This window comes from Xyrauchen texanus, chromosome 35, assembly GCF_025860055.1.
Source record: "Xyrauchen texanus isolate HMW12.3.18 chromosome 35, RBS_HiC_50CHRs, whole genome shotgun sequence".
Lineage (NCBI taxonomy): Eukaryota > Metazoa > Chordata > Actinopteri > Cypriniformes > Catostomidae > Xyrauchen > Xyrauchen texanus.
In genome coordinates this window covers 24,479,682-24,492,497 of record NC_068310.1, presented here as the reverse complement: position 1 = coordinate 24,492,497, position 12,816 = coordinate 24,479,682, and the positions used below count along the sequence as shown (strand labels likewise).

Here is a 12,816-nt window from a genome sequence, read left to right as displayed (position 1 = left end):
AATGATTGTATGAGATGGTTTAAAAACAGAAGCGGCTTTGAAATAAGTGCAAAAATTATGTTGTGCTATTCTTTTAGTCCGAGATGTTTTAAAAGCGTTTGAACATACAGTATACCATAATAACAGGTCTTATAATAAATGTATGGGCTATTGTTGTTTGAGCTACACCAGACAGAGGCTTCCCACGGTCATGGAAAACCTGGAAATATCAAGGAATTTAAAAATGTGATTTCCTAGCCTGGCAAAACCACTTAAGTAACATTTGAAAGTAATGGACATTTCTAAAGTGAATAAAATGTTTTATTGATCTAAAATTATTTGTTTGACTAGATATTGTTCTTTCTGGGTGCAGCTCAGTTCTGTTCTCAGAGAATCAGTAATCTACTGTATGTGTCTTTGTTCTTCTTTCCACATAGCACGGCGAGTGTGACTAAAGTGTCTATGAAGGTGATGATTCCTGTCATCCTCACAGTGTTTGTACTGGCTCTTTACCTGCATGCACAGCAGATCGAGTCAACTGCACGCCTTGACTTCCTGTGGAAGCTACAGGTAGGTCTCCACTGGCTTTTCTCTGAAGTGATTATTTGGTCAAGTTAATGTAAGCCAATGTTAGCCAAAGCCACTGCCTGTTACATGATACAGAAAATGGACATCCAGTGTGTCATTTTTCACCAGGCTACTGAGGAGAAAGAGGAGATGGAGGAGCTGCAGGCCTACAATCGTCGTCTCCTTCACAATATCCTGCCCAAAGATGTGGCTGCCCACTTCCTTGCAAGAGAGCGTCGAAACGATGAGCTTTACTATCAGTCGTGTGAATGTGTGGCCGTTATGTTTGCCTCCATCAGCAACTTCTCTGAGTTCTACACTGAGCTGGAAGCCAACAATGAGGGTGTGGAATGCCTGAGACTACTCAATGAGATCATCGCTGACTTTGATGAGGTAAAAAGGTGTTAGGGGTCATAGTCGAAATATAAATAGATAGACTGAATGTATGCCAGTTGTATCTGTAACAGAAGTGGCATTTTATCAGTATTTCAGTAATTAAAAGTGAACCAAGCAGTTTTTGTTTATGTTTTAATGATCAGTATGACTTAATGTTAGTATTGGAATTTATTCTGATTCATATTGGCCTGGATAGAGCATTAAGCAAAAGTATATATAAAACAAATCTGCTGTAGAAAACCCTGTTATCAGAAATATTTGTCACCCATGGTCCATTTATTTGTTACCAAGTTAAATCAAGTAGTGTTCTGCAGGTCATCTGATCTCAACATGGTTACCACCATTATGTCAAATAAAATAACTCTATGCCACTCATATGACTGGAGTCTTCATCTCATGTAAGTGCTCATGATTTTATACATACGTTTTAAAATTACAATTAGTTTCTTTATAAGTAAAACTTTTTAAAGGAGTAAAAAATACTGAGTGTATCTTTGACACCTGTACACTTATCAATTAGTGGAGTAAATCAGACATTTCATCATGATACGATCTTATATCGATTCTCTTGGCCTGCGATACGATATTTGCCGATATTTCAAAGTTTGCCATGATACGTTTTCAATTTGAGTTGATTCAGTGCCCTGTGATTGATATGTGCCTATTTTACACAATCAATAAAAACAAAATTGCCCTCAAATGCAACAAAAAACTAAATGCCAAACATTTTGAGTTCTCTGAAAAGTGCATATTTAGTATCCACACTGGGCCGCTGGCTAAATTGATGCCCTACGCAGAGCTCCAGTTGGGGGGGTTCGCGTGATATGAGCGTGAATCGATGGTCTGTGTCCCACAACTGCATTCGGGTCCTTGAATAACATAATGTGGGATTAAGGGCAGCCAGTGGACTTTCTGGTGCCCTCTTAGGGTAAGATAGTGCCCCCCTAGGGAGTTGGTGCTCTACGCAGACTGCGTAGTATACGTGTAGTGAGCTGCGGTACTGACATTGATACATCCGCAGCAGAATAAGGTACTTCAGATGTTGAAAACAAATTATACAGATAATAATATAAAAATACAAATAATGAAACAACTACAACCAAACGCTTCCAATAACGAGATATAAGTCTTTCATGATGCTGTGGTGGAATTTTGGTTTTTGAATTTTAGTTCAGCCACATTGGAGGGTTTGAGCATGAATTGCCTATTTAAGGTCATGCCACAGCATCACAATAGAGTTCAAGTCAGGACACTGGAGGCCACTCCAAGACTTTAATTTAGCTTCTTTGGAGCCATTAAGAGGTGGACTTACTCCTATGCTTTGGATTATTGTCTTGCTGCATAATCCAGTTGCACTTGAGTAAGGTCCTGGCCATTTCAGTGGCTTAGTACAGTGCTGTGGCAAGAGGGACATAATGTCTCATTCCCTCTATCAGGGAACGGAGGATATGACAGTAACCGAGACGTTCCCCTTCTGTCACTCACTTGACGTTGTGCCGATGTAGTGATACTAGGGTTCCCTACCTAAAAACGGCACAATACTGAACCGTGTTACGTGGACTGCTGATGCAGGTGCAAGCAAGCTGCTTTGTGCGAAAATAGCAGGTGCATCAGACTGCACGTAACCTTCCCCAATGCCCCAAAAGATGTCATATAGTTCCCCACATTCCTGAGGGAGGGAAGCAACGTAACTAGAATGGGAGCAGGCCGCGCCAGCCGCTGCCTTTTCTCTCTCTATGTTTTCTCTCCATAGAGTGTTAATGTGGCTGGGGCCATCTAACGCTATAACACACATCGGGTAAGGCGTTCTTTTCCAATCCTATTCTTTCAGGGGGAAAAGACCCAGTGGATTTTAACTTGTGGCAAATACGTCACATGGGCTTTCCAGCCACAAATGGATGGTGGTGGTAGGTCCTGCCTCAACGGGGAGGAGCTCTAAAAACACAGCGACCGGGGGACAGAGGGAACTCTGCCCAAGGGAGATGCGTGTCCACCGCCAGGAGGACCGTACCACGGAAAATAAATCATAGGACATATTGGAATAATCAGAACCTGTGGAGTACCTGTTCCAGTAAAGACAAGTCGGTGCCTGCAGTGGGTCTGGCTGCAAACTTCCTCGACTGAGTTTGGAGCCAGAGGGCTAGAGAGAAAGGACACCCAGGGTCCGTGAATTGTGGACTTGACTGGGGGAGTAGAGTACACATCTTCACCTCAGGGGAGGAGAAAGGCGCTATGCGCAAACGATGCACCTGGCCAGCTGTGCCGTATTACCGAATTCTACGTGTTACGGAGCTGTCAGAACACGGGACAAGACCAGCTCAACCCGGAGATTGTAAAATCTCACGAAGGTATTGGGTGTTGACCAGCCTGCCACTCTGCCAATGTCTACTAGAGAGGTGCCATTGGCCAGTGCCCACAAGGATGCCACACTCCTTGTAGTGTGCTGGAAACCACAAGGGAGCAGGCACGGCCTGGGTCTGGTAGGCCAATGCAATGCCATCCACAATCCAGTGGGCAAGCCTCTGTTTGGAGACTGCGTTCCCTTTCTGCTGTCCACCAAAGCAGACAAAGAGCTGCTCAAATTGTCTAAAGCTCTTCATGCACCAGGCACGGCAACGCTAATGCTGGGTCTGCCTCCTCCCGGGGCAGTGCTTGCAGGTTCAATAACTGATCCCCGAAAGGGTTCTTATTAACCTTGGGCACGTAGCCCGGTCGGGGTCTCAGGATGAAGTGAGAGGACGAATTTTCCATGGAGCTGCTGTCGCGAGGAGTGTGAGATCCGAGAGCCAAGTCAGAGTGGGCTAGTGTGGGGCCATGAGAATGACTTGTTCCTCGTCCTCCCTGACCTTGCACTTGGACTTGTGCAAGTAGGCTCACTGGGGGAAATGCAAATTTGTACAGCCCCCAGGGCCAGCTGTGTGCCAGAGCATCTGTGCCAAGGGGGGCTTCCGTCAGAGAGTACCAGAGCGGGCAGTGGGTGGAATCTCAGGAGACGAACAGATCTACATGTGCTCTGCCAAACCAAGCACAAATCAGCTGGACTCTGGTCTCCACTCTCCGCTGAGCCTTACTTGACGTGACAGTGCTTCCACTGTGGTGTTTAGATTGCCTGAGATATGAGTGGCGTGCAGTGACCTCAGCTGCTGCTGACTCCAAAGGAGGAGATGGTGGGCGAGTTGCGACATGCGACGAGAGCGAACGGCACCCTTGCGATTTATATACGATAGTGTCGCTGTGTTGTCTGAGCGAATCGACATGTTCTTGCCGCGGATCAAAGGCAGAAATCTGCGCAGGGAAAGAAATACAGCCAGCAACTCTAGGCAGTTGATGTGCTAACCCAGCCGGGGCCCCATCCAGGAGCCAGCGGCTGCGTACCTGTTGCACACAGCACCCCAGCCCAACTGGGAGGCATCCGTAGTAACTACGACACATCTGAACACCTGCTGAAGGGGGACTCCTGCCGGTAGAAAACAGAGGTCTGTACAAGGGCTGAATAAGTGGTGGCAGGAAGAGGTGAGGGTCACACGGTATGTGCCGTGGTGCCATGCCCATCTCAGGACTCGAGTCTGAAACCAGCGCTTAAGCGGTCTCATACGCATCATCCAGACCAGTGCGACCTTCGCTGAGGAGCCTCTAAAATAGTTTCAGTGGAGCCGCTGTGTCCGGTCTGAACGAACTCATGCAGTTCAGCACTGACTGCACGCACTCGCTTGTGGGGTGCAAAGGAGTCTCAAAACAAACTCTTGGGGAGACCTAACCAACCTTTGTCAATTGGACTTTGTAACTTGTTAAAATGCATCCGAGGATGTTTACCATTCCAGATAAAGGATTTAGCTAAACTATCAAATTGTTTAAAATAAAATAGGCGAACTTCAATGGGGAGAGATGGTAGTAAGTAGTTGAATTTTGGAATACAATTAATTTTAATAGCATTCAAATTCCCAATCATAAATAAAGGTAATGAAGCCCCCCTGCTCACATCACATGACAACCTTTTTATTAACTCTTTCCCCGCCAGCGTTTTTAAAAAAAAGTTGCCAGCCGCCGCCAGGGTTTTTGACGATTTTCGCTAAACTTTAATGGCCCGCAGAATATTTTCTTCCATGAATATATGAAGATGCTATATATCACAATAAAGATCTGAGCCTCTGCTTTTAGGCAAAAAAAACGATTTTATTTTATCTTCATTTGTTCTTTTTTTATTGCAACTTGAACAGAGGTAGGTTTTGTCAAAAAACAACATTTCAGACAAAAAGCTGACAAAAAGGCATGTTTATGTCTGATATTTTGAGCTTCTCAGTACTCCACTTCTTCATGTTTGACGCAGTCTGTTCGCAGTCTGTTTCTTTGATCAAAGAGTTGCATACTCTTTCAAAACATGCGCAGGGGTCTTCCTTACCGTATAACACCTAAAACACGGAAACCCGGAAAATTCCTTGTTTGGCGGGGAAGCGTTTTTTCATAAAACACGGAAAATTCCATGTTTGGCGGGGAAAGAGTTAAGGGGTCAAAATGAACTAACTATATCACACAATATTGCTGGGAATAAAATGCCCAAACACTTAATGCCCTGTTACTGGGCAGTACGCTGTCAGAACCAAAGCTTCGGATTTAGACCAATTGACTCTAAGAAGAACTTAGAAAAGGAAATAATATTTCTGCTGAGGCAAGGCATAGATCTAGTAGGGTTGGAGATGAATAATAAAATATCATCTGCTTAAAGCAAAAGCTTATGCGCTACACCTCCCGCCATCACCCCTCTTTTGTTTTGTCCACATTCAGAGACAGGTTGTGTTGACTCTGTTGAGGCTGATCTTAACACCTCCTCTCTGTATGCTGACTCGTCGTTCTTGCTGATGAGACCCACCACGGTCATGTCATCGGCGAACTTGATGATGTGGTTCGAGCTGTGCATTGCTGCACAGTCGTGAGTCAGCAGAGTGAACAGCAGTGGACTGAGCACACAGCCCTGGGTGGCCCCAGTGCTCAGTGTGGTGGTGGTGGAGATGCTGTTCCCGATCCGGACTGACTGAGGTCTCCCAGTCAGGAAGTCCAGGATCAAGTTTTTTTCTGCTTTATTGACATGGTCAAGGTCTATGATACCATCAGTAGGCCTGGGTTCTGGGTTGTTCTTCGTGCTTTCGGAGTCCCTGACCCTCTGCTCACAGTCATTAAGGACCTTCATGATTGTGAGCAGGCCCGGGTAAAACTACGTGACTGGGAGTCAGTTATTTAACATCTATTTCGACCACGTAGTTCATGAAGCCTTCAATTGCTGTACCGGAGGAATTTCCATCTGGTACAGATACAATGGAAGGCTGATCAATGCCTGAGTGTGGTCAAGGGATGGCTCCCTATTTCTCAACCATGTTATGTATGCAGATGATCTTGTAATTGCTGCTCACTCCGAGGAGGATTTGGGGGTGCTGCTGCTGAACCTGGAGCTTGCCACTAAGAGGTGGGGCATAACCATCAGCCCCACCAAAACTAAGCACCTGCCTTGGTACTTTGTGCCACTGGACACTCCACCCCCCCAGCTTCCAATTGGTGATAGAGCAGTTGTGAAGAGAGTGGAGAGTTTCCCAAAGATCTCACTCCGAATCAGTCGACCGGCATTATCTTTTCATTGGTTGCGTAGCGCTGTGTGGAAGCTACCTGGTCTGTCGCTCCGCACAAAGCTTCAGGTCTTTTCGGCCACAGTCGTTCCCTGCATTCTCTATGCTTGCAAAACTTGGACCCCGTTAATGGAACATCTTCGCATGTTAGAAACATTTAGGCTGGCCTGCCTACGATCCATCCTGTGTTTCACCAGGCTGGATTGTGTGAGGAGCTCGCAACTCCTTGAAAGATCTGGATAAAATCTCATCAGTGAGCTCCTCCAGCAGGCAAGGCTGGGCCATGTAGCCTGCATGCCCAGCCACCGCATGTCTAAACAGCTTTTGTTCGGCTGGATTGAGGGGGCTAAACGGGCGCAGCACAGGCTGGAGAGGAGATGGAGTGATGTGGTACGTACAGGAGGATGTGGAGCTGAGTGGACTTGCTGCTGACTGGTACCAACGGTGTTAAGATCAGCCTCTGTTGAGGAGGCTCATGAAGGATGCTACTGGGCAGTTGGAGGCAGCAACAACAATGAATGGAGGGTGGAGGAGTGACGCTCACAACAATGAGCGGAGTGCCGGATGGCTAAAGCACAGTAGGGGGTACAGGTGGTTCCTCAACCGGTCGTCTCAGTTAGTCACCCTGTGACCTCCTACCAGCAGGCTTTTGACACTTCACGTGGCGTCAAGGTGCACATAGCCTGGCACAAGCATCGAGGTGACATCACCGCCACTTAGTGGCGAATGGCGGTTGTTGTTGTTGTTGTTGTTGTTGTTGTTGTGTGTGTGTGTGTGTGTGTGTGTGTGTGTGTGTGTGTGTGTTCAAATGGAAAGTTTAGTAAAAGTCACCACACCTTGTACCGCTCAGATGAAGGACATTTCTTTTATAATAAATAAGTAAATAAATAATTCAGTGATTAAGGTTTAAGTGGAAAAATTACATACTTCACCTTTAAAGCTGATTGAAAGGAAAGATAACCTCTGTCCAAAGTCACATCTATTAATAAACTGTATTATCTAAAAGTATTTATTTGAGATTTCATGCTCTTGTTGTATTGATTATAGCAATTTTTCTGTTGTCTCATTGCCTGCATTATTTTAATACTCTAAATACTTGCATTGTTCCCTGATTTTTACTGTTCATAGATCATATCTGAAGAGAAATATAAGCAATTAGAGAAGATCAAAACTATTGGTAGTACGTACATGGCATCATCTGGACTTAATGACTCGACGTATGACAGAGAAGGCCGCACACACATTCTAGCCTTGGCTGACTATTCCATGAGACTGCGAGAACAGATGAAGTACATCAATGAGCACTCATTCAACAACTTTCAGATGAAGATCGGTAAGACATGTCTTTGCCGTTGACTCCTGAAAAGACCATATGCTTTCTTGAAGTTGATGTTGTTGTTATAACTTGGCAGAAAATTACACATTTATTTTTATCAAAGGTCTGAACATTGGGCCAGTGGTTGCTGGTGTGATTGGAGCCAGAAAGCCTCAGTATGACATATGGGGAAACACAGTGAATGTGGCCAGTCGCATGGACAGCACAGGTGTACCAGATCGCATCCAGGTAACCACAACTTTAAAAAAAATCTTTGCCTATGTCATGCTTATACAAGACAATTTTTGGCACAACACAGTGCAGAATCTCTTTGGAATCCCATTCCATTAATAAAGGATCAATAAAAAATGTGTAGAAGTGATTAATCCATGAATATATTATGCACATCGATTTAATTTATAAAGATGGTACTGCCATCTACATTTATGTGACTGCCGTTGCAGTTTAATATTGCAGGACTTCCTGATATTATAGTTATTAGTTATATGGTTACACCAGAAATATTGACTAATTATAGTAGGATTTTGTGTTTCACTCTAAAGATTCAAATACAGCAATTTTATTTAATTTCATCTATGTATTATATTAGATCCATTAGTGATTCTTTATTCTTTTAGGTGACAACTGACCTGTACCACGTACTAGAAAGAAAGGGCTACCAGCTGGAGTGCCGTGGACTTGTTAAAGTGAAGGGGAAAGGAGATATGACCACTTACTTCCTCAACAGTGGTCCAGCCAGCAGTTAATATTGACCAAATGCCTCTCAATCCACTGAAATGTGGGAAGGACAACTGAAGGCTGTTAATGGGATTTGGACCTTACCTGGATCCAAATTCAACCACTCACAAGCTCTCTCTCTCTCTCTCTCTCTCTCTCTCTCTCTCATGACGTCAGCATTAATGGGCATGTGTAATATATAATATATGCACATCTTGAGAATTATTCCCATTCTGAGGTATGCTCACAGGCTACCTGAAAGATTTAATGATCCATGAACTGTTGCCTTCGATGGAGATGACTGTGGGGGAAATACTTATTTTGGGGGAAAGGCTTATTTATTTTGACAGGTTTTTAAACCATGTAAATAAATCAGACAATTATAAATATGCAAGCATCAAGAAGCAAGAAGAAACTGACCTTTTTCCTTTTGTTTGACTTTGTGTCACTCTTTACTGTAAATGCCAAGTTCTATGACAAGACACAAAAGCAAAAAAGTCTTCAATGAAGGCCTTAGAGAAATTCCAGTTACTTGTATTTACAATGGCTTTGATTTATGTTTCATCCATATGTTTTTCCATTTTAGTATGTGTGTGCAAATGAAGTAACTTAAATGAAGGTCAAGAAATTTTATTCAACAAAAATATTTAGCTTTCTCATTTGTTAATTTATGTGTGTGGATGGGGAGAGTACGTGTGTTTGCATGTGTGAAGGGACTAGTGTCTGAGTGAATACAGAGCACTATCTTCAAAGGACGTAACAGCTCACTGTGAGGTTTATAAAATTAATTTAATTCCTTTTTTTTTTTGCCAAATTAAGTGCTGAAGTGTGTGTCTAATTTAAATGCTTAATTCTTTGTTTGTTCTCTGTTAACAGGTCATTTCCCTACCATTTGAATTCAGTAATGTATTCTACAAATTGCAGCTCTCTTTATTAATTCCTACAGAAATGACTGAAAATGTGAACACACAAATGAACAAGACCTCCATATTGCTGTTGAATTTCAATACAGTATAGTCTGCTTAAGACCCTTGTAAATAGGTTTAAATGTGCTGCCGGGAGCCAATAGGGGTTAGTGGGTGATGACAAAAGTGGCTAGACTGCAAAGTTGTCCATTTAACAGTGTTCAGTTGAAGTCATTTTCAGCATTTCCTCACGAGTGTCCTTAGACATGCTAACATAAAAAAAAAAACCTTATGCAACTACTGGTCAAAAGTGAACGTTAGCACTGCTGCAGAGTATCATATAGTTTAACATTCCCACTGTATAGACACATCTATGACTGTATTGCTGAAAAACATTCTTTCCCCCCTTAAGGATTTTCCGATATAAATGTAAAATGAAACCGTTTAACATTCTTACCTTGTCATACATACAAATGCACACATCATTTTTTTCAGGGAAAATATGTTTGTGGTACATCAACCTTTCAAGACCTTTTTATTGGAAAGGTGGCAAACAATAAATTGGGTGTTTTATTAAAGCATATTGAGTCTCAATATCTGATTCACATTTTACATTGTACAGGTTTGTGCAATTTGTCTTTCATATCTGCATGTCATGCCTGCTTGTTTTTAATGGGTAGTTCACTCAAAAATGTAATTCATCATTTGTTCACCCTCATGACATTCCAAAGTTGTATGACTTTCTTCCATGGAACACAAATGGAAATCATAGGGAGAATTACAATTGCAGTTCCCATTCAATATCATTGTATGAAAAAATATGCAGTGAAAGTGAATGGTGACTGAGGTTTTCAGTCCCTATTCTTCCTAACATCTCCTTTTGTGTTCCACAGAAGAAATTCAAACAGGTTGATGGTGGAGAAAAAGGCAGGGTAAAAAAAATTGTAAATGGTCTGCACTTACATAGCGCCTTTTTTAACCTTAGCGGCTAACAAAGCGCTTTACACTGTGTCCCATTCACCCAAATCACTCACACTCATACATCAGTGACGACAGAGCTGCCATGCAAGGCGCTATACTAGCCTGCCATTGTGAGCAACTTGGGGGATCAGTGTCTTGCCCAAGGACACTTCAGCATCTGGAGTCATGTGGGCCGGGAATCGAACCACCAACCCTGCGCTAACTGCCCAGATGTTTCCTGTCCTATTTCCACCTTTAAAAAAAAATAAAAAAACGAATGTAAGAGGCTACCTCAAAATGATGCACAGCTCTCAGGTAGACAGGCAGGCCATTGTTGGGTGCAAGAGGCTCTTAGTGATTGTTGTGTTAATGGACTCTTCTCTTTTGTTCATGCTCAGCTTGGTACCTTTTCTTCAAGTAGCAGTGGCAGTCTAGTCTCATGTCAGTCGATATAGTTGGTAATCACGATTCTCTTCGAAAGAAAGTAGCGACCCATTTCCTCTTGGCAAGCCTTTCTCAAATTTCTGAATAAATCTGTATTCGGTTACACGAACGCGACATGAGAGGCATTGAATTTAATTGCAACCCAGTTAATAATTTATATATGTGGGGGTATAGTTTGTTAACTTAATTCATCCTTTCCTGGGCTTTAATTAAGTAATCAACACCATCCAGTTAATGTCTTTAGACGTTTTAACTGAATTCAAGAGTGGTTAAAAACATATCAGCTTGGTGAAAATCTAAGGCCCCTAAGTACAGTAGTAATGTTTAAATGGTAAAGGGCTGTTCACACAAAGTGTATTAGTGACGGAACTCTTTCCATTACCGCATCTTGCTGTTTTTTCAGCGTCTTGCGTAGGAGCACCTTGTTTTTTAGACGCAGTGTCAGGTAAAATGATACCCTTTTAAAAGTCAACTTTTAAAAGCACAACTGCGTTCTATTATAGCATATGCATTGCAGTTGCGCCTAGAACACATTCAGTCTGAATGGCCCCTAAGAATGTTTATATGGGTCATTCCTACAAGTCGTTGATATTTAAGTCCCCAGTGCAAGTTGTGGTATTTATAATGTTTAGTTTCACCCAATTACAATTTTAAAAGGCTTGGTAAAAAGAATAGAGATAATGTATAATGTTAAACACTGATGTGGACCTAAAAGGGAAAAATATCAGCATTTTGTAATTTCCTCATGTCCCCAGAGCTGCATGCCAAACATCTTTGGAAAGAAATTAGTGCTAAATCGTATAATTAATAGTTTAGTATTACATTCTCTCACTAACATATATTCATTTGTGCTAAATGTGTCATATTAACACTGATAGTGGAGGGTTTTTGTGTGTCCCTTGATTTATGGTCCACCCTCTTATGATGATATTATGACCTTTAATTGAAGATATACAGAAATTACATAACACACATTGGAGGTGGACATCAGCCATTCTGCAAAATTATTTTGAGTTATATGAAGTTTGTAACCCTTTTATTTTATTTTTGTTCCTTTACTTTGTGGTTGTTAGTCATATGTGGTCAAGTAACAACCCAGTTATGGGAAGATCTATGGAAAATGTATAACATTTTTAAATATCAATATATTTATATTATCAGAAATAAAATCATCAATATAAGTTTACAAATTTGTTCGCTAGAGATTCACAGACCATGTAGTGGTGAATTCATTCCCTGAATGTCCACCCCATTATTGTTCACCCTGACCCTGCTGCCCTTTTAACTGGATGGGCATCTGAATTTTGTGGAAAATTGGCTTGACCTGTATGACTAATAAAATCTTTAACATGTATCTTCAATGATGAAACATAGAGATACTTGTCAAAGTTAATTTAATATTTCACAAGTTTCAAAACCAAAATGTCAAACAGTCACCGAATTGTTGGAATGTACTAATGTGCCCTTCAAGTGGAGTAATGAATGACCCAGCAAAGTAATATTTAAGAGTGGGAATTCTAGATGATACTCGAGTTTCCGAGTTGGAGCTTTGGAAGAAGAATGTTAACATGAAAGGAGCGCTCAGTAAAATTTTCTCATTAAAAAGAAAATTAATCCTCTTGAAGAAATTAATTGCAATTTTGAAACAACTTTATATAATCTTGATGACTCACAGGAGATGAAGACTCTAGTCAATATCAGCAACCTTTTAAAAGCTGTTTTATTCTACACAAGGGTCCACTCATGGGGGCTGCCATGTTAGGAACTCATAACCAGCAGAATACTACTCGTTTAATCTTAGTAAACACCCTGTTATTAGACACATTAGACTAATAGATGAAATAAATCGTGCCTGAATTTGAACAGTGAATTTATGCAAGGGGGTCTATAACTGAAA

At 42.0% G+C, this 12,816-nt stretch overlaps 1 protein-coding gene across 4 annotated transcripts in view; it reads left to right on the top strand.

Annotated features, from left to right (window-relative positions):
* The window catches only part of LOC127628460 (adenylate cyclase type 6-like), a 97,724-nt gene extending 87,635 nt beyond the window's left edge, over positions 1-10,089 (top strand). For all 4 annotated transcript variants that reach the window (XM_052105209.1, XM_052105210.1, XM_052105208.1 and 1 more), the window contains 5 exons: positions 417-549; positions 676-939; positions 7,686-7,890; positions 7,997-8,121; positions 8,511-10,089. In XM_052105209.1, the coding sequence (XP_051961169.1) occupies positions 417-549; positions 676-939; positions 7,686-7,890; positions 7,997-8,121; positions 8,511-8,639 (856 nt within the window). In that variant the 3' untranslated portion in view covers positions 8,640-10,089. The remainder of the gene's footprint in view (positions 1-416; positions 550-675; positions 940-7,685; positions 7,891-7,996; positions 8,122-8,510) is intronic.
* The last annotated feature ends 2,727 nt before the right edge of the window (positions 10,090-12,816 follow it).